Source organism: Nomascus leucogenys, chromosome 7b (genome assembly GCF_006542625.1).
Source record: "Nomascus leucogenys isolate Asia chromosome 7b, Asia_NLE_v1, whole genome shotgun sequence".
Lineage (NCBI taxonomy): Eukaryota > Metazoa > Chordata > Mammalia > Primates > Hylobatidae > Nomascus > Nomascus leucogenys.
The window spans coordinates 5,071,766-5,093,335 of NC_044387.1; the positions used below are offsets into that span (position 1 = coordinate 5,071,766).

The 21,570-nt window shown below is 41.8% G+C and overlaps 1 protein-coding gene across 2 annotated transcripts in view; it reads left to right on the forward strand.

The window, feature by feature from the left end:
• The first annotated feature begins 38 nt into the window (after window positions 1–38).
• Window positions 39–21,570, forward strand: part of SMC1B (structural maintenance of chromosomes 1B) — a 70,147-nt gene continuing 48,615 nt past the window's right edge. For both annotated transcript variants that reach the window (XM_003281264.4, XM_030815380.1), the window contains exons 1-9: window positions 39–175; window positions 5,068–5,256; window positions 7,093–7,205; window positions 7,295–7,498; window positions 11,376–11,614; window positions 14,580–14,838; window positions 17,410–17,550; window positions 19,132–19,214; window positions 20,054–20,261. In XM_003281264.4, coding sequence (XP_003281312.2) covers window positions 67–175; window positions 5,068–5,256; window positions 7,093–7,205; window positions 7,295–7,498; window positions 11,376–11,614; window positions 14,580–14,838; window positions 17,410–17,550; window positions 19,132–19,214; window positions 20,054–20,261 — 1,545 coding nt within the window. In that variant the 5' untranslated portion in view covers window positions 39–66. The remainder of the gene's footprint in view (window positions 176–5,067; window positions 5,257–7,092; window positions 7,206–7,294; window positions 7,499–11,375; window positions 11,615–14,579; window positions 14,839–17,409; window positions 17,551–19,131; window positions 19,215–20,053; window positions 20,262–21,570) is intronic.

Sequence of the window (21,570 nt, forward strand, 5' to 3'; positions counted from 1 at the left end):
CGAATCCCTTCCCGCGCTTTTTTCGCGGGCGCTTGAGGACGCTGGTGAGGCGTGGAGGGCGGCGCCATGGGCCACCTGGAGCTGCTGCTCGTGGAAAACTTCAAGTCGTGGCGGGGCCGCCAGGTCATTGGCCCCTTCCGGAGGTTCACCTGCATCATCGGCCCCAACGGCTCTGGTAACTGAGCAGCTCGGGGCGCCACCCGAGCGCCTCCGCCGCCCCAGGCGTCCAGGCCACACGTGGCCTGTGGGGTGTGGGCGGCTGCCGCGGGCGCCTGGCCGGCCTTCCCCTTCCAGTCCTGGATATGGACCCCAACTGGATCCCGGCCTGGCCCTGGCCCAGCCCCTGCCCGTCACCCCACCTCAGCTCCGGCCCTCGCCCTCCACCTCAGGGGTCCTGACCCTTGTCCCTCCGCCCCACCTCGGTCCCCAACCTCGCCCCAACCTCAGAGGTCCTGACCCTTCCTCTCGGCCCCGCCTCGGGCCCCACTCTCGCCCTCCATCTCCAGGCCCCCGACCCTCCTCCGACACCCTGGGGGACCCCCCCCCCCACCTCAGCTCCGGCCCTCGCCCTTCACCTCAGGGGCTCCCAACCCTCGCCCCCCACCCTGGGGCGCCCACCCTCGCCCTCCACCCAGGGGGTCCTGACGCTTCCTCTCCGCCCCAGTCCCGCCCTGAGCCCTGTTCTCTGCCCTCACTCCTGCTTCGGGGACTGCTCTGGCGTTTGGCCCTGGTCACTCTCGTCCCTTTTCCCTTCTCATTGGAAGTTGAAGTGACAGGGAGCTGCCGAGGAAGTAATGGGTTCCAAGCAGCCAGAACCACCGTTTGGATCCAAGGGAGCTTTGACCCAGGAATGTAGTGATGATGACCCAGTTTACTGAGCTTTTGCTAAGTTCCTGGCAACACCGTCCTTGGTTAGCCATGGCACATGGCTGCTCTCCCCATTTTATAGTTGGGGAAACTGAGGTCTGGAGAGGCCAGAGGACTTGCGAAGGTCTCTACTAATAATACCAAAATTAGCTGGGTGTGCGGGTGCGCGCCTGTAGTCCCAACTACTCTGGAGGCTGAGGCAGGAGAATCGTGAACCTGGGAGGTGGAAGTTGCAGTGAGCCCAGATCACGCCATTGCACTCCAGCCTGGCAACACAGTCTGACTCTGCCTCAAAAAAATAAAAGGCTGGGCGCGGTGGCTCACGCCTGTAATTCCAGCATTTGGGAGGCCGAGGCGGGTGGATCATGAGATCAGGAGTTTGAGACCAGCCTGCCCAACATAGTGAAGCCCTGTCTCTACTAAAAATACAAAAATTAGCCGGGTGTGGTGACCTGCACCTGTAATCCCAGCTACTGAGGAGGCTGAGGCAGGAGAATCGCTTGAACCCGGGAGGCGGAGGTTGCAGTGAGCCAAGACAGTGCTACCGCACTCCAGCCTGGGTAACAAGAGCGAGACTTCGACTCTAAAATAAAATAAAACAAAATAAGATAAATATAAAATAAAATTGGCTGGGCGCCGTGGCTCATGCCTATAATCCCAGCACTTTGGGAGGCCGAGGTGGGCGGATCACCTGAGGTCAGGAGTTCGAGACCAGCCAGGTCAACATAGTGAAACCCCCATCTGTACTAAAAATACAAAAATTAGCTGGGGGTGGTGGCATGTGCCTGTAATACCAGCTACTTGGGAGACTGAGGCAGGAGAATCACTTGAACCCAGGAGGCGGAGGTTGCAGTGAGCCAAGACCGTGCCACTGCATTCCAGCCGGGGCGACAGAGCAAGACTCTGTCTCAGCAAAAAAATAAGGCCTGGCAGGCCGGGCACGGTGGCTCACGCTTGTAATCCCAGCACTTTGGGAGGCCGAGGCGGGCGGATCACGAGGTCAGGAGATCGAGACCACGGTGAAACCCCGTCTCTACTAAAAAATACAAAAAATTAGCCGGGCGTGGTGGCGGGCGCCTGTAGTCCCAGCTACTCGGAGAGGCTGAGGCAGGAGAATGGCGTGAACCCGGGAGGCGGAGCTTGCAGTGAGCCGAGACTGCGCCACTGCACTCCAGCCTGGGCGACAAAGCGAGACTGTGTCTCAAAAAAAAAAAAAAAAAAAAAAAAAAAAAATAAGGCCTGGCATGGTGGCTCACACCTGTAATTCCATCACTTTGGGAGGCTGAGGCAGGCAGATCACTGGAGGTAGGGGTTCAAGATCAGCCTCACCAACGTGGTGAAACCCCATCTGTACTAAAAATACAAAAATTAGCCTGGCATGGTGGCGCACGCCTGTAGTCCCAGCTACTCGGGACTAAGCCAAAATTGCTTGAACCTGGGAGGCGGAGGTTGCAGTGAGCTGAGATTGCGCCACTGCACTCCAGCCTGGGCGACAACAGAACAAGACTCCATATCAAAAATAAATAAATAAAAATAAATAAATAAATAAATGCACCGTTCAGTGGTTTTTAGTATATTCAAAAGTTGTGCAACCATCATCACCATCTACTTCCAAAACATTTTCATTGCCCCCAAAGAAACCTTGTACTCATTAGCAATCACTCCCCGTTATCTCTTCTCCACCTAGCCGCTGGTATCTAATAATCCACTTTCTGTCCGTGTGGATTTACCGATTTGGGACATTTCATATAAATAGAATCAGACAATATATGGCCTTTTGTGTCTGACTTCTTTCACTTAGCATAATGTTTTTCAGGTTCATCTATGTTACTTCCTGTATTAGTACTTATTTCCTTCTTATTTTCAAATAATATTCCACTGTATAGATATACTACATTTTGTTTATCCATTCATCAGTTGATACATGTTTGGGTTGTTGCCACTTTGTGGTATGTTATGCTGCCTTGACTCTCTTGACAGACAATAACCTTTATTAGGCAGGGACAATATTAATGAAATTTAATGGAATAAATGGATTTGGATGAGAAGTATTTATTTTAGGCAGATTTAAATAAGGATTGACTTACTGATTTTAAAAGTTTATGTTTAGTTCTGTTACTTAATACTTAAATTACTTAATAATTTAATTCAATGAATGTTTATCTTGTCCCGTATGCACTGTCTTACAATAGCCCTCAATGTGCAGATTATCCATTAACCCAAAAAAGCCGTTTCATACCTGTTAGTTGGCTGAGACTCAGCTAAGTAAATTTGCAGCAATTTATTTCTAGTTCTTTTTTGAAAGACCCTAAACCTCTAAAACTAAGCCATATTTCCAGTGGCTGATAGTATTCTTTTGATTTGTTCATGTTACTTTCCTACTTTTGGCATTGAAAATTATTTCTTTTGTCTTGAGATGGAGTCTTGCTCTCTTGCCCAGGCTGGAGTACAGTGGTGTAATATCAGCTCACTGCAACCTCTGCCTTCTGGATTCAAACGATTCTCCTGCCTCAGCCTCCCGAGTAGCTGGGATTACAGGCACACGCCACCACAGCTGGCTAATGTTTTGTATTTTAGTAGAGATGGGGTTTCACCATGTTGGTCAGGCTGGTCTCGAACCCCTGACCTCAGGTGATCTTCCTGCCTCGGCCTCCCAAAGTGCTGGGATTACAGGTGTGAGCTGCTGCGCCCAGCCTGAAAATTTAAACTGCTTTATGGATACAGGGGAAGGGATGTGAAAAGGAGAAATAATAGTGATGGTGACAGCTGCATTGGCATTGCACCTTGGAAATTGTCTTAGAGAAAATTATGGGCCAATGATTGGGTAACAGATTTAACACTGGGGTTAGGAATGCCCACAACTACCCTTAGGTTCAGTAATTTGTTGGGAAAACTCACAAGATTCTACATATAGTTTGACTCAATACTATTATTTATTACAGTGAAAAAATACAAAGCGAACTCAGCAAAGGGAAAGGGTATATGGGGCAAAGTCTTAGGAAACCAGTTGCAAGATTCTAAGTCCTTACCCGGTGGTGTCACTCAGTGCTTCATTCCTCCACCAGCTAGTCCACACATGTGAAATGTTGCCCACCAGGGAACCTCACTAAAGACTCAATGTGCAGCGTTTTTATGGGGAGATTGTCACATAGGCACCGTTTGCCTATCATGTACCCAAGTTCCAGAATCTTCTTAGGCCAGACCTTCCTCAAAAGAAATTATAAAATAATATTTCAGAATCCTAGAAAGAAAGCATATGTTCAGATTAAATCATATTGTTTGCACAGATAGTTTAGGCACTGTGAGCCATTCTTAATAGGGAATGTCAGAAACCCTCCCAACATCCAAATCCAAATCCCTGTAAGCCAGCCAACCTTGTAAGTAGGACTTTCAAAAGATAACAGTATCAAGCCTGCTATATAAATTTTCTGTAGCACCATCTCATACCAATCATAAACAATTTTAATCTAGCCCTTGATCCTGGATTTAGTTAGCTTCTCTTGTTTCATTTATTTATTTATTTATTTAGAGTTGGAGTCTCTCCTCGTTGCCCAGGCTGGAGTGCAGTGGTGCAATCTCGGCTCACTGCAACCACCGCCTCCTAGGTTCAAGCATTTCTCTTGCCTCAGCCTCCTGAGTAGCTGGGACTACAGGTGCATGCCGCCAAGCTCAGCTATTTTTTATATTTTTTGGTAGAGAGGGGGTTTCACCGTGTTGGCCAGGCTAGTCTCGAATTCTTGACCTCAGGTGATCTGCCCACCTTGGCCGGCCAAAGTGCTAGGATTATAGGTGTGAGCCACCGCGTCCAGCTTTTGCCTCTCTTTAATTTTAGAGTATATGAGGATTGGGTGCTGCACCAATGCTTTAGGTGGTAGTTTCCATATTTATAAAATGAGGATAACTGAAACTCAGTGAAGTTAAATGATTTGCCATGGTGTGATACCTAACAATGGAAGAGAGCTGGGATTTAGATAGGTGTATTTCAGTCCTTAAATTTAGACCTCTTAATAGTCTACAACAGATGCATAGAAGAAACAAATTATCTACATCAAATATTTCAGTCATGCATTTTGAACATTGATTAAAAAGGACATGTCTGTTGGCTATATTTCACTTCAATTGGTTGCCTGATTTCTTCAGCTCTGGGTAGGGCTTTTTATCATTAAGGATGAATAATGTTTTATCTCTTTTCTTCCCCAGGAAAATCTAATATAATGGATGCACTTAGTTTTGTAATGGGAGAGAAAATAGCTAATTTAAGAGTGAAAAATATTCAAGAACTCATTCATGGAGCACATATTGGAAAACCTATTTCTTCTTCTGCAACTGTAAAAATTGTATATGTGGAGGAAAGTGGCGAAGAGAAAACATTTGCAAGGATTATCCGAGGTATTTTTTTATAATTTTTTTTCATTTTATTTTTCAAGAGTCAAGTAAGAGTGCCCATTTTTTCTTTCTTTGGAGGGTATGGTTTATTTACTGGCATAATGAGCTAAAGTTCTTGTTTCTCTTGCATAGCATATCTCAGAAGCAAGTAACAGAACCTGTTTGATTCGCCACATAATTCTCCAATTATGTCTGCTTTTCCTTAACAGACATAATTGTTCAAATCCCCCTACTGTCAAATAACATTTTAAAATCTGGATAGTTAGTTAAGATGAAGGAGGGAGGGCCAGGTATGGTGGCTCACGCCTGTAATCCCAGCACTTTGGGAGGCCGAGGCAGGCAGATCACAAGGTCAGGTGATCGAGAACATCCTGGCTAACACGATGAAACCCCGCCTTTACTAAAAATACAAAAAATTAGCTGGGCGAGGTGGCGGGCACCTGTAGTCCCAACTACTCGGGAGGCTGAGGCAGGAGAATGGCATGAACCCGGGAGGCAGAGCTTGCAGTGAGCCGAGATCGCGCCACTGCACTCCAGCCTGGGCAACAGAGCAAGATTCCATCTCAAAAAAAATAATAAGATGAAGGAAGGAGTACCTTGAAGACAGAGAAATCATAAAATTTATTCTGGAGGTTCTTTACGTTTATCAGTTTTTCTTAGTGATGAACAAATTGTATGCATATTTTTGGCTTTATTATAGACAGTTTTTTCTACCACTAAAAAGCAACTTGAGTGAAATGTTTGAATTTGTGTGTGTGTATGTATATATTTACGAGAAAAGAGCGAGGATTTGGGAAAGAGGAAGAAATTTTTTTTAAAGGTGTGGATAGATAAGAGACCAGTGGTTGCATTCTTTTGAGCCTTTGATCAGTTGTTCACATGTGACAGAGATAGAGCCATAGTCACTTATACATTAGGCTAGCTCAGTGAATCTGCATTTTTATATAAGATAATATAGGCTGGGTATGGGGCTCACGCCTGTAATCCCAGCACTTTGGGAGGCCACAGCAGGACGATTGCTTGAACTCGGGAGTTTGAGACCAGCCTGGGCAACATGGTGAGACCCTGTCTCTACAAAAAATTAGCTGTGTGTGGTAGCGTGAGCCTGTAGTCCCAGAACTTAGGAGGCTGAGGAGGGAAGATCACTTGAGTCCGGGAGGTCTAGGATACAGTGAGCCAAGATTGCACCACTGCACTCCAACCTGGGCAACAGAGCAAGACCCTGTCTCAGAAGAAAAAAAGATAAAGATAGGGCAGAGGAGACAATCAGATATGCATTTATCTCAGGTGAGCAGAGGGATGACTTTGAGTTCTGTCCTTTGTCCTGTACATGTGAAGATAAGCTATCAATTTATATTGTCAAGTTGAAATTCAACAGAATTGTTTTAGGGTAAAGATCTTGGGGCCCACAAGGAATTTCCCTGTGGGTAAATTGTGAGGGAGGCATGCAGTTTTTGTTGTTGTTGTTGTTGTTTTTTAATCTTTACAGCTACCTTATTTAGTAACAAAATAAGAGTCAAGTTTGCATGACCTAGTTCCCAGGTTGACTCTTCCCTTTGGCTTAGTTATGGGTTCTGAGATTTATTTTCCTTTTACATCCTGAGTAGGATATATGCTCCTTCATATCAGAGACTTCCATGTGTTTTGTTCGCCACTGTAAGAGACCTTGACATGTAATAGACACTCAATATTTGTTGACTCATTAAATGCATTTATTCTCATGTATATTATTATATAACTGGCCATTTCAATAAGAAAAATAATTTTATTAAACTTTCAGTGGATTTTGAGGTATATCTGGTATTTATATATTTTTTAACAGGGTTTTTTTTATTTTAGGGGTATGCTCAGAATTTCGCTTTGATGATAATCTTGTGAGTCGTTCTGTTTACATTGCAGAGTTGGAAAAAATAGGCATAATAGTCAAAGCACAAAATTGTTTAGTTTTTCAGGTAAGTAGCTATAGTAGTTTATTTGATTTAGAGTTTTGAAAATACATCACTATATTTTATATGTTGGTGTGCATTACTGTTTTTAAAAGGGAACTGTAGAGTCAATTGCAATGAAGAAACCCAAAGAAAGGACCCAGTTTTTTGAGGAAATCAGCAGTTCAGGAGAGCTTATAGGAGAATACGAAGAAAAGAAAAGAAAGTTACAAAAAGCTGAAGAAGATGCACAGTTTAATTTTAATAAGAAAAAAAATGTAGCGGCAGAGCGCAGACAAGCAAAATTAGAGAAGGAAGAGGTAAGATGTCATGAAGATGTAACTAAGTGTTGGATATAAAACTTTTTATGTTAGAATCACTAGGTATGGGCTTGGGGTTACCAAGAAGATTAATTTAATAGTATAAGACAATTAAAGCCCAGTATTCATTAAGATAAACTTTTTGATATATTTCCCACTATTTGGGTTTTTCTTTCCGAATAGGCAGGACAGCCTGAACTAGAAAAATGTCTGATTTTCCCAACTAAAAACAAGCTTGAGGGGTTTATGTCTTATGTGGCAAAGGCTCTCAGATGTTTGGATATTAAACCCCTTATGCTCTTAAAAATTATTGAGGACCCCAAAGAGTTTTTGTTCATATGGGTTATATCTATTAATATTTATTGTATTTGAAATTAACACTGGAAATTTAAAAAATATTTTAATGATCCCTGTAAAAATAGCAATAAACTCATTACATGTTAATATAAATAGCATTTTTATGAAAGATAACTGTATTTTCCAAAACCAATTAGAAGAGAGACATTGTTTTACCACTTTTATAATTTCTTTAATGTCTAGCTTAATAAAAGACAGCTGGATTCTCATAAACACTTCTGTGTTAAATCTAACTTATGCTAAGGCCTAGTAATTTTGTCCACACTGTCAGTGCAAGTGTCAACACATTGAAATAGACAAAGTCTTAGTATTATTATGAAAATAATTTTGCTTTCAGGGATTCCCTAAAAGGGTCTTGGGAACCTCCTAGGAGGCCATGACCACATTACATGCAAAGGTACTTCTGTACATTTCTTGGGCCCCTTCACAATGCCTAATATAGTACCTTGTCTTCGGTTGTAGTTAAAGTGATATTTTTGAAACTCAAATCAGATCCTAACTTTCCATGCATAAAACCTTCCAGTGCAGTGCTTCTCACTGCCCTGAGAATCTTGTCTCTCTCTTTTTTTTTTTTTTTTTCCCCAGGCCGGAGTGCAGTGGCGCGATCTTGGCTTGCTGCAAGCTCTGCCTCCTGGGTTCACGCCATTCTCCTGCCTCAGCCTCTCCGAGTAGCTGGGACTACAGGCGCCCGCCACCGCGCCTGGCTAATTTTTTTTGTACTTTTAGTAGAGACGGGGTTTCACCGTGGTCTCATTCTCCTGACCTCGTGATCTGCCTGCCTCGGCCTCCCAAAGTGCTGGGATTACAGGCGTGAGCCACCGCGCCTGGCCAAGAATCTTGTCTCTTATAAGGCGTACTAGCCTTGTCTCTGTTTACCTCTTGAGCCTTAACTTCCTATGCTTTGCTACCACCTTGACCTTTATGATGTGTTGAACACACCAAACTCCTTTCTATTCTGGGGCTTTTGCTATTTCCTCTGCCTAGATAGCTGTATGCCTGATTTTGCATACCTGGTAGTCTCTCATTCATGTTTTTATTAAAAAGCCATTTTCTCAGGTAGGCATTTACTGTTCATTCCTCCAATCTAAATTAGTACCCCCTCCCTTGTACTAGCACATTGCCCTGTTTTGTTTCTTTTGTAGCGTTTATTGCTGTATAAAATTATCTTGTTTATTATTTGTTTGTTTGTCAACAAAGAGTCAAACTCTGTAAAATATTTGAAGAGGTTTATTCTGAGCCAAATATGAGTGACCATGGCCTGTGACACAGCCCTAAGGAGATCCTGAGAACATGTGCCCAAGGTGGTTGGGCCACAGCTAGGTTTTATGCATTTTAGGGGGACATAAAACATCAGTCAATACTTGTAAGATGTATGTTGGTTCATTCTGGAAAGGAGGGGGAGCCAGGGCTTCCGGGTTATAGGTGGATTCAAAGATTTTCTGATTGGCAATTGGTTGAAAGAGTTTTATCTAAAGACCTGGAATCAATAGAAAGGAAATGTCTGGGTTAAGATTAGGGATTATAGAGACCAGTGTTCTTGTTATGCACATGAAGCCTCCAGGTAGCAGGCTTCAGAGAGAATACATTGTAAATGTTTCTTACCAGACTTAAAGAGGTATCGGACTCTTAGCTGGTTGTCTCCTGGTTCAGGAAAAGAGGTTTGGAAAAGGGAAAGGAGATTCTCTACAGAATGTTGATTTTTTTCCCCACAAGGGACAACTTTGCAGGGCTATTTCCAGATACGGCAAAGAAACATATTTGCAGTTAAAATATTTTAATTTCCTTCCTTATCTGTCATGTGATACTATGCCAGCATCAGGTTGGAACGTAAGCTATATTATATAGGGTTGAATAAAACCCCTCTGGCCGGGCATGGCACCTCATGCCTATAATCCCAACGCTTTGGGAGACCGAGGCAGGCGGATCACTTGAGGTCAGGAGTTTGAGACCAGCTTGGCCAACATGGAGAAACCCGGTCTCTACTAAAAATACAAAAATTAGCTGGGCGTGGTGGCACATGCCTGTAATCCCAGCTACTCAGGAGGCTGAGGCAGGAGAATCACTTGAACCTAAGAGGCAGAGGTTGCAGTGAGCCGAGATCGCACCACTGCACTTTAGCCTGGGCGGCAGAGTGAGACTCTGTCTCAAAAACAAAAAAACAAAAAAACCCTCTGATGAGACTTTGTAGAGCAGACTCCCCAGGCTCCTTAGATAGAAATTTGGGCAAGAGAAGAAAAAAGATCAGAGTTTAGTCCTTGTGTTTATTCTCTGACTTTTCTTCCTGTCTTCTCCCCATTAGAATAACTGTAATATAAACTGCACAAGAGCAGGGTTGGGCCTGGGTATGGTGGCTCACATCTTTAATCCCAGTACTTTGGGAGGTCAAGGTGGGAACATCCCTTGAGCCCAGGAGTTCGAGACTAGGCTGGGCAACATAGTGAGACCTCATCTCTACAAAAATAAAAATAAAAAACTTTGCCCGGTGTGGTGGCACACGCCTATCTTTCCAGCCACTCAGGGGGCTGACACAGAAGGATCTCTTGGGCCCAGGAGGTCGAGGCTACAGTGAGCTGTGATCATGCCATTGCATTCCAGCCTGGGTGAGAGAGCAAAACTCTGTCTCAAACAAACAAACAAACAGGATCAGGGATAGTCTGTCTTATTTTCTGCTATATTCCCAATGCATAGAGCAGCGCCTGGCACATAGTAGATACTCAATACATATTTGAAGAAGTAAATGAAAAGTGGATGTTTCTTATCAGTGATGTTTCTCTGTCTTCATATTTTCTAATATGTATACATGTCCTAGGTTTTGTTAGTGGAAAGGAGTGGCAGCAGTGGAAGTCAGACTATAATAATCACAATATACTGAATTGCAGAATTTAAACATTTCAAGGACAGTTAGAACAAAACAACTTCCTGATTGTTTTTTACAACATCCTAGCGGATAGCCTGTTACTTTGAATACTTCCAGTATTGATTAGGAGCTCCTCTTGAGGTAGCCTGTTCCTTTATTTCTTTAATAGCACAAATGTTAAGGAAATTATTATTTTTCACATATAATTTAGCACTGTAAGAGTCCTGTTTTATCGGTAGAAAAACTACTTCCTATAGTAGGAATTTTTCCTGGAGTCATTGAATTTAAAGTTGCTAGCACCTTATAAGTCATATCACACTCTTCTTTCAGTTTACAAAGGAGGAAGCTGATGCCAGAAATACTGATTGAGTTGTCAAACTCACAGGTCCAGACAAAAGGGACCCAGGTTAATGCATGCCACTTCGTTGTTCTTATCATCATACCACTGAGCGCAAGAACACAAAATCATTTACTGGTGTATTGGGTTATTTAAAAAGTGTATTCAGAAACCCTCGCCAAATTATGCTACTTTTGGCAAGAATATTATGTCCTAATAAGAAATAAAAATTCATTAGTTAATTCGTTGGTATAGTAGTTGAGTTTATGAAAGGCCAACTTAAATATACTCCCTCTTAACTGCTGTTGAATTATACTCTTTTATAGGCAGATCGTTACCAGAGTCTCCTTGAAGAACTGAAAATGAACAAGATACAACTGCAGCTTTTTCAACTATACCATAATGAGAAAAAGATTCATCTCCTGAACACCAAGTTAGAGCATATGAATAGGGATTTGAGTGTCAAAAGAGAGTCTTTGTCTCATCATGAAAACATAGTTAAAGCCAGGAAAAAGGAACATGGAATGCTAACTAGACAACTACAACAAACAGAAAAAGAATTAAAGTGAGTTTTTAAAAGTAGATATTAACAGTTGGGTAATATGTAGCTTGATAGAGGGAATAATATAAGTGACACTTTGAAAATTGATTTTAAAAATAAGCTTTTTACTTTGGAATACTTTAGATACACAGAAAAATTATAAAGATAGTATAGGCCAGGTGCGGTGGCTTATGCCTGTAATCCCAGCACTTTGGGAGGCTGAGGCAGGTGGATCATGAGGTCAGGAGATCGAGACCATCCTGGCTAACACGGTGAAACCCCGTCTCTACTAAAAATACAAAAAATTAGCCGGGCATGGTGGCAGGCGCTTGTTGTCCCACCTACTCAGGAGGCTGAGGCAGGAGAATGGTGTGAACCTGGGAGGCGGAGCTTGCAGTGAGCCGAGATCGCGCCGCTGCACTCCAGCCTGGGCAACAGAGCGAGACTCCGTCTCAAAAAAAAAAAAAAAGATAGTATAGAATGGTCCTGAAGTGGTGGTGTTTGTCTGGGGTAATACCCGAGGTTCATTGCCTCACAGCAAGGAAATCAAGGATGCAGACACACAAGGAGTGAGGTTAATAGGTGAAAGAAAGAGAAAAGCTTTCTCTCATGCAGAGAGAGGGGCTCCCAATTGCGTCTTCTGGTCCACAGTGAAGTACAGGAGGTTTTATAGATGAGCTTGAGGAGGTGGTGTCTAATTTAGGGCATGAAGGATTGGTCAGAACAGGTATTTCATTTGCATAGCACGTGAAGAACTGGTTAGGACTAGGTGTGCCATTTGCATAGTGCACAAAGAAGCTGGCCACCCCATCCTGATTTTTTATTATGCAGATTCTGTATCTGGCTGGCACCATGTTGCCAGCTTTTCTACTGTACGCGTGGTGACAAAGAAAAGGGAAGATGGAGCCTTCATGTTGAACATAGCTGGCTTCTGGGTAGCCCTTTTCTATTGTCTCAGCTGCTGGCATTCACTCGTGCAAGCTTCCAGCTTGCTTATGTATATTTGTAGCCTGATTTTTCAGGCTCCTCTTTGTTAGAAAAGAAATGATTTGGGGGCTGCTTTTTGGTAAAAGGGAAGCTCTGCTGAGGACTCTCTTAACCTTCACTATCTGCCTGAATAATTTATTTTTAGCTCCTGTGTCCGTCCCATATTCCCAACACTCAGTTTCTCCTATTATTAACATCTTACATTATTATGATACATTGTCAGAATTAATAAACTAATATTGATACATTAACTAAAGTCCATACTTTATACATATTTTCTCAGTTTTTGCCTAATGTCCTTTTTATGATCCAGAATACCATATTACATTTAGTTATATGTCTCCTTAGGCACATTTTAGCCATGACAGTTCTTGTTTTTGATGAGCTTGACAATTTTGAGGAATATTGGTCAGTTTTTTTGTAGAACATATTTCAATTGGGATTTGTCTGATGGTTTTCTCATAATTAGACTGAAGATACAGACTGTGGGGAGGAAGACCACAGAAGTAAAATGTCATTCTCATTATATTCTATCAGAGTGTCAGTGTATTATATGTTACATGACATTTATCATGTACTATATCATATGTCATATCAACATGGTATCACTGTTGATGTTGACCTTGATCACCTGACTGAAGTAGTGTTTGTCATGTTTCTCCTCTGTGAGGTTATTTTTTCTCCCTTTTCATACTATAATATTTGAGAGGAAGTCATTATGCTTAGCCCACACTTAAGGAGTAAGGAGAGTTATGTTTTACCTTGAGGGCAAAGTATCTACATGATTTATTTGGAATTCTGCACGGATTCGTCTCTACTTAATTATTTTAAAATTAAATTGTTATTTGTTTACATCAGTATAGATTTATGGATATTTTACATTTAGAGTTATAATCCAATATTACATTGTTGATTTTGTTGCTTAGATTGTTCCTGATGTGGCCACTGAGAACTCTTTGAGTTGGCTCCTGTGTCCCTTTGAAATATTCTCATTATTGTGATTTTTTTTTGGAGCTCTTCCTTACTTTCTAGAAGATAAGTATCTTCTAGTGTCATCTTGTATAAGCCAGTCCAAGCATCAGCTTGCCCCAGCTTGTATGAGCCTGCCCCAGGCTCTCCAAGGAGCCCTGGTTCCTTTTATTGGAGAATGGTATTAGGAACCAACATCTAGGCGGTAGGTGTGTTTGTTGCTACTGGAGTGTCCTTGCTTCTAGGCTTTCTCAGCTGTTGGAACTAGGAAATACCTGTGTATACTATTTATACACATAGCTATAAATATTTTCATATGTGACCATCTATATTAAGCTAAACATGAGTTCATATTGATGTCTCCCAATTCTAAGCCATTACCACATTAATCATTCTAGCTTTCTCTTGCTTATCTGTAACCTCCCACTTCAACAATGGGAAATCTGGCTTCTACCATCTGCCATCCAATTGCTTAATTGTGCAATTCCAGTAATCACATATGATAGTGTCAGAATTGTTAACCCATACCCCCATGGAAAGCATCTTTGTAACTATAGTATAGTACTTATGTACGATTCTTTTGTTTTTAGTCTTACAGACTCCACTCATTTCTAGAATTAGGTCAGCATGTTTTCCTTCCACCCCTTCAGTAAGGCTGTTTCTACATTTGTAATAAAGTTAGATTTTTTATTGCATTCTACACTCCATCTAGGATCCCTTAGCCTCCTGAGTCATTCTTTTTTAATTTGCTTACATTAAGGTTCATTCTTGGTGCTGTAAAGTAATATAGGTTTTGGCAAATTCATAGTGTCAAGTGTCTACCACTACAGTACCACTCTCAAAAGTGACCGTGTGCTTTATTCAACCCTCCCCCTGACCTTGCTCAACCTTTGGCAGCCGTTGATCTGCTTACAGTCTCTGAAAGTTGATTTTTAGGAGTTCTTTTTTAAAGTGGTTTGATCAAAACAACTTCTTCCCTTTATATATTAAAGAAATGAAATTTTCTTTAAAGCAAACATTTTTCCCTTTTCAGGTCAGTTGAAACCCTTTTAAATCAGAAGAGGCCTCAGTACATTAAAGCCAAAGAAAACACTTCTCACCACCTTAAGAAATTAGATGTGGCTAAGAAATCAATAAAAGACAGCGAAAAACAATGTTCTAAACAGGAAGATGATATAAAAGCCCTGGAGACAGAGCTGGCTGATTTAGATGCTGCATGGAGAAGTTTTGAAAAGCAGATTGAGGAAGAAATGTTACATAAAAAGCGAGACATTGAACTGGAAGCCAGTCAGGTAAAAAAGGTCAACTTAGGGGAAATCTTATGTTTCTATTATTTCAGCTTCTTTGAATTAGAAAAAAATTTAAAAGATGACCTCTCTGATATTTTAAGAGATTATCCTCAATGTAAATTGTGGGGATTTAAATTTTTCAGCGTGTATACAGAACTAAATTTATTTATTTTTAATTTTAATTTTGTAGAGATAGGGTCTTGCTCTGTCACTCAGGCTGGAGTGCAGTGGCATAATCATAATGCAGGATTTTTTTTGTTTGTTTTTGAGATGGAGTTTCGCTCTTATTGCCCAGGTTGGAGTGTACTGGTGTGGTCTTGGCTCACTGCAACCTCCACCTTCTGGGTTCAAGCAATTCTCCTGCCTCAGCCTCCTGAGTAGCTGGGATTACAGGCATGCGCCACCATGCCTGGCTAATTTTGTATTTTTAGTAGAGATGGAGTTTCTCCATGTTGGTCAGGCTGGTCTCAAACTCCAGACCTCAGGTGATCCACCTGCCTTGGCCTCCCAAAGTGTGGGGATTACAGGCGTGAGCCACCATGCCCGGCTGATGCAGGATTTTTCTCAGTCACTTTGTCAGCCAGAGACCCTCAGTTGGTGACGCCCTTGCCCAGGCCTTGCTTGCTCCCACGTTCACTGCAGGAGACACCCTGTCCATTCAGCCTGCCAGGCCACACCTGGCCTGCACTTTGGCGCGAATCCCACAGCTGCCACAGCTGCCATGACTGCTCACTCATTCCCCAGCAGAAGAGGGTGTGTGAGTGAGCAAGTTTAGTTTCCAGCCAGCTGTTCCAAGTACTGGCACAGAAGCAGGCTCCATGTGGTGTTGGAGCTGGACCAGGCATGTCACAAACCACTTCCACAGTGGGCTCTGGTGCCCAGATGAGGGGAACACAGTGGCACCCAGGCAAGGGTGCTTGTGACCCTGAAGCCCCAGAGGGGGTGTTACAGTGTGCTAATCAGCTCTTTAGTCCTGTCTGCAGCCCAAAGGATGCACGTCCGAAGGCGTGTTAACAGCTCTGTCAGCCTCTTGACCCACTCTGGCCCTCAGCTCCGGGGCTTGCTCAGCCCCACCACTGCTTCCTGTCATGTGGGGCAGCTGCCCTCTGCCAGCAGAGGGCAGAGGGCCACAGTGTTGCAGCCTTCTGTGTACCCACATTCAGTGGGTCCTGAGTTCTTGTCCTGCGTCTAAGAAGAATGAGGCTACACTGGCAATCAAAGAGTGAGGAAGGCAAAGAAGAATTTTATTGAGCTATGAAATAGCTCTCAGCAGAGAGGGGATGCAAGAGGTCGTCCACTACCTGAAGTCAGGTGGTTTCTCCCCCAGTGTAGCTGGGTCTGGGGCTTTTATGGACTCAGAATGGGGGAATGTGTGCTGATTGGTTTGTGAGTATGCAAAAAAAGGCTAAAACAAAGGCACTACCCTAAAGTGGGTACAACAATGTGAAAAACCAATTAGGGAAGGGTAGATGTATGTAAAATAGGTGAAGGGTAGGGATCAATCAGAGGTAAGCGCACCAAACAGCAAGAGAGGTTCTCAATCTTGTCTGTGGATTTACCCAGCACTCATAGCTAGGCTTTAAACTGTCTTTGGCTTGAAGGTCAGTTTTCACGGGGGACCCACCCTGTCTGTCTAGGATTTGTCTGCCTCCTGCTGCTATCAATCATAGTTCACTACAGTGTCACTCCTGGGCTCAATCGATCCTCCTGTCTACAGGTGCATGCTACCACACCTGTCTAATTTTTAAATTTTTTGTAGAGATGAGGTCACACTGTGTTGCCTAGGCTGGTTTCAAACTCCTGGGCTCAAGTGATCCTCTTGCACTGGCTTGCCAAAGTGCTGGGATTACAGGCATGATCCACTGTGCCTGGCCTAAAAGACTGTTTAAAATAGAGCAGCGAAAACCTCTTATACTAAGGTCTCTGTCCAAAAATCTTAAAAGAGAAAGGAGAATCCAGAGAAAATGATATATTTTTTCTACTTATATAGTCATAATTATTTGGCATATAATTGTGATATAAGATTATCATAAAATTGATAAAAGAGATAAATGATAAAAATGTGGTTGTCAATTACATGTTTTTGCCATCTACTGATTTATTATAATTAAATCTTGTATAATAAGTTAGAGATTAATTCATCACTGAACATTTTAAAGCACCTTAAGTAATCAGTTTCCTTCTTGTCAATTAAGTGATCATGTCTCCTCAAAGCCACAAGTATCTTTAAGTGTTTATGAGAGGAAAAAATGATTACCTTATGAATAATAAGATAAACACTTGAGCCCAGGAGGCCAAAGCTGCAGTGAGCCATGATCGTGCCACTGTACTCCAGCCTGGGCAAAATAAAAATAAATAAATAAGTTTCAAATACAAATAAATAAACAATAAACAGCTTTTTTAAAGGAAGCTTTCATGCTCACATTATTTTACCTGGGGAAGGTGGTCGATTATGATTTATATAAAGCAAGGTTTTGGGAAGATTAATTATCTTCTAGTACAGGATTTCATACAAAGAATTTGCTCTCATGCTTCTTAAGGTGAATTAGCAATTTTTCAATACTGTTTATGCAGCTGGATCGTTATAAAGAACTTAAGGAACAAGTAAGAAAGAAAGTAGCTACAATGACTCAACAACTGGAAAAACTGCAGTGGGAACAGAAGACAGACGAAGAAAGACTGGCATTTGAAAAGAGGAGGCATGGAGAAGTTCAGGTATCTTGGGTTGTACAGTAATGATTTAGAATCATTCTTAATGAAGTTTTATTTTCTTTTTGTACCTGTCTCCAGAATGAATCTCCTTAACCTTAACACTATACTGCCTCATTTCATTTATTTCATGATTTGGCAGATGAAGATACATATATAAAAGGCATAATCTATGATAGTTCTGTGAGTAGAAGAGGCGTTTTGTGCAAGGAGAAAAACAAAGGTGGTAACATAGCAGGAATTACTTTTAAAACATTTGTATAATGTATAATTGATATGTTATAAAATTATACACCGATTTATGAAAATACACATTGGACATTTTTGCCTTTGTGCATGCTAATTTCTTTTTGGAATAACCTATTCATCTTTACATGTTAAAATCTAGAGTTACCAACACTGCAAAGCCTTCCCTGGCCCTCCTTTTCTTTATATCCCAGCTCCTAAAAAAGCCAAAAATAATTTCTTCCTCATATAACTACCTATTATTATTTGATACAGAATTTCGGTCTTGTTGCCCAGACTAGAGTGCAATGACACGGTCACGGCTCACTACAACCTCCGCCTCCCAGGTTCAGGCAATTCTCCTGTCTCAGCCTCCTGAGTAGCTGGGATTACAGGCATGCGCCACCATGCTTGGCTAATTTTGTATTTTTAGTAGAGACGGGGTTTCTCCGTGTTGGTCAGGCTGGTCTTGAACTCCTGACCTCAGGTGATCCGTCCTCCTCAGCCTTGCAAAGTGCTGGGATTACAGGCCTGAGCCACCGTGCCCAGCCAATTTTTTATCTGTATCTAAGGGCTTTTGTCAGATCGCATAAAAATTAAAATTAATTGGTACCTCTCTACTGGACTGGAAGCTTATTAAAGGCAGGATTCTAGTTGTGTCCATTGTAAACCTTGCACTTAGTAGATGTCAGTAAGTGTTGGTTGAATTGCTGTTGTCTTTTGAATACAAAAAAACAATAAGAAGAACACGTGTAGTTGCAGACAGATGGAGAAGACTTGTAGTAGTCTCCAGTTGGATTTAATGATAAAGTGAATAGAACAAAACTTTCCTGAAATCCTCATCCACAAGGCTATTAGTTGCCCTATAGGTTCCTATATTATTATAACACAAAACCACTCTACTGTAATTACTTATTTAATTGTCTGTCTCTCCTACCAGACATTAGTTCTTTGAGGGCAGGGACTCTTTCCTGCTTATTTCTGTACCTCTAGTTCCTATCACGTGGTAGCCAGTGAATATATTTAGGTTGTTGCAAAAGTAATTGCAGTACTTTTGCACCAACCTAATATATTTGTTGAGTAAATTAGTTAAGGGGTAAGAACTATATAGATATTTGAAAATAATCTCCTTGAAGTTTGAAGTTACAGAGAGAAATGGCTAGAGATCAAATATCTAGCAAATGGCAAAGAGTCAGGAGTTGAACCCTGATCTGTAATTTGCTCTGATAAGTGTTTTCATATAATTATATTTGATATCTTTCAATTTTATAACAGCTTATAATATTATAGTAAGTTCTAGGCATGTAATTTTGTTGGTTTGGAATTGCTGTAATTGATTTTAGATTTCATTTCCTCTTTTAGGGAAATCTAAAACAAATAAAAGAACAAATAGAAGATCATAAAAAACGAATAGAGAAGTTAGAGGAGTATACAAAGACATGCATGTAGGTAGAGTAAAAAAAAATTTCTTGCAGCAATTTTATTTTTTGAGAGAGGGTCTCACTCCCATTGCCCAGGCCAGAGTGCAGGGGCACAGTCATGGCTCACTGTAGCCTCAACTTCCGGGGCTCACATGACTCTCCTACCTCAGCCTGTAGCTGAGACTACAGGCACATGCCACCACACCCAGCTAATTTTTTCTATTTCTGGTAAAGATGGGGTTTCATCATGTTGCCCAGACTGATCTTGAACTCCTGGACTCAAGCAATCCACCCTCCTTGGACTTCCAAAGTGCTAGGATTACAGGTGTGAGCCATCGCACCCCTTGCAGCTTTCTTATTTATGTATTTCTTTCTTTTTTTTTTCGAGACAGGGTCTCACTCTCGCCCAGACTGGAGTGCAGTTGCGTGATCATGGCTTACTGCAACCTGCACCCCTTGGGCTCAAGTGATCCACCTGCCTCAGCCCCCTGAATAGCTGGTACTACAGGTGTGTGCCACCACACCTGGCTAATTTTTTTTTGTATTTTGTAGAGACAGGGTTTTGCCATGTTGCCAGGCTCGTCTCAAATTCTTGGACTCAAGCCAGCCACCCACTCAGCCTCTCAAAGTACTGGGATTACAGGAGTGAGCCACCTGGCCCAGCCACATTTTTCAAATCAACAAAGAATGAGCAAAATCTTTTTTGCCCATGTTTGGTGTCAGGGTTATTGCATTTTTTACCCTTTAAAAATTGATAGAGCACTGCTCTATTCCCCTGCAATGCTAGACAAGAGTATGTTGTACCTGGTAATTCCTAAATTTTGGTTTGTCATTTTGCTATATAATTTGTTGTTATTTTGTAGGGATTGCTTGAAAGAGAAAAAACAGCAAGAGGAAACCCTAATGAATGAAATTGAAAAAACAAAATCAAGAATGTCTGAAGTTAATGAAGAATTGAATCTTATTAGAAGTGAATTGCAGAATGCTGGGATTGATACCCATGAGGGAAAACGTCAGCAAAAGAGAGCAGAGGTTCTGGAACACCTTAAAAGACTGTACCCAGATTCTGTGGTAATGAGAATGAATAGTTAATTTAAACAAAAAAACTAAGCTTTCCTGTTTGCTTTCAACAGTATCTTCTCATTTGGGATTAGAAATATTACCATAATTACAAAGCAATATTATTTCAGACATCTTTAAGTTTTGTGTTTGACTCTTTATATTTAAAATGTAACAGTAAATAATTAGGGTAAAACTTCCAGTAGTAACTGTAGATATGTAATTATTGGGGAGAAGCGTGACATGAACATAGTACTCAGAAAGTTCAAATTGTGGCCAGTATCCCCAAAAGGATTTGGATGCTGTGAAGTAGTCTGAGCCCCCCAGACACATAGCCTCAAACCTCATGTTTTTCATGATATTATTTGTTTTTGAAATATTTTTTCAGCAGACATCATTGGCATATTTTTATTCTCTAAGTTTGACTGTGCATCCAGTATTGGTAGTGTATTTCATTAGCCAAAATACAGTATCACTTGCTTGGGGTGCCAGCGTCACAAGATTATTTCCTTTTGTATCGGGGTGGCATCTGACCCGCTTGTCACTAACATCAGTGTATACTGTGCAATCCTTATTTTATGATATGGCCTGTTTTCTGCATTTGAGACTGGTAACCACTGCTCTATTTTGAAACACCTACCGGCCAGGGCAGTGTCTCACGTCTATAATCCTAGCACTCTAGGGGGCTGAGGCTGTTGGATCACCTGAGATCAGGAGTTTGAGACCAGCCTGGCCAACATGGTAAAACCCCGTCTCTACTAAAAATGCAAAAAGTAGCCACACATTGTGGCGGGCACCTGTAATACCAGCTCCTCGGGAGGGTGAGGTAGGAGAATCGCTTGAACCTGGGAGGCAGAGTTTGCAGTGAGCTGAGATCACACCATTGCACCCAGCCTAGGCGACAGAGTGAGACTCTGTCTCCAAAAAAAAGAAAACATCCACCATTGGCCTCCATATCCACACTTTCATGGTTTTCCTCCTATGTCTCTGGCCACCCATCTTCATCTCCTTTATAGCATCTGTTTTGACTTTCTGACTTTTAAATGTTGGTTTTGACTTCTGGATAATGATGGAGGAGTAAGTCTAGGTCACAAAATCTGGATCCCCCAATTCCTATCCAAGTGACAAAAACTAGTGAAACACATACACATACACACACACACACACACACACACACACACACACAAACTAGTTAAAAAAAAAATCGACCTGATGCCATAAACTTTAGAAAATGGTGATAATCTGGGATTAAAAAAAAAAAAGTATTGAAGTATAGCACTGCTTTTTCTCAACTCCACAGAAGCTGAACTGATAAATTGAC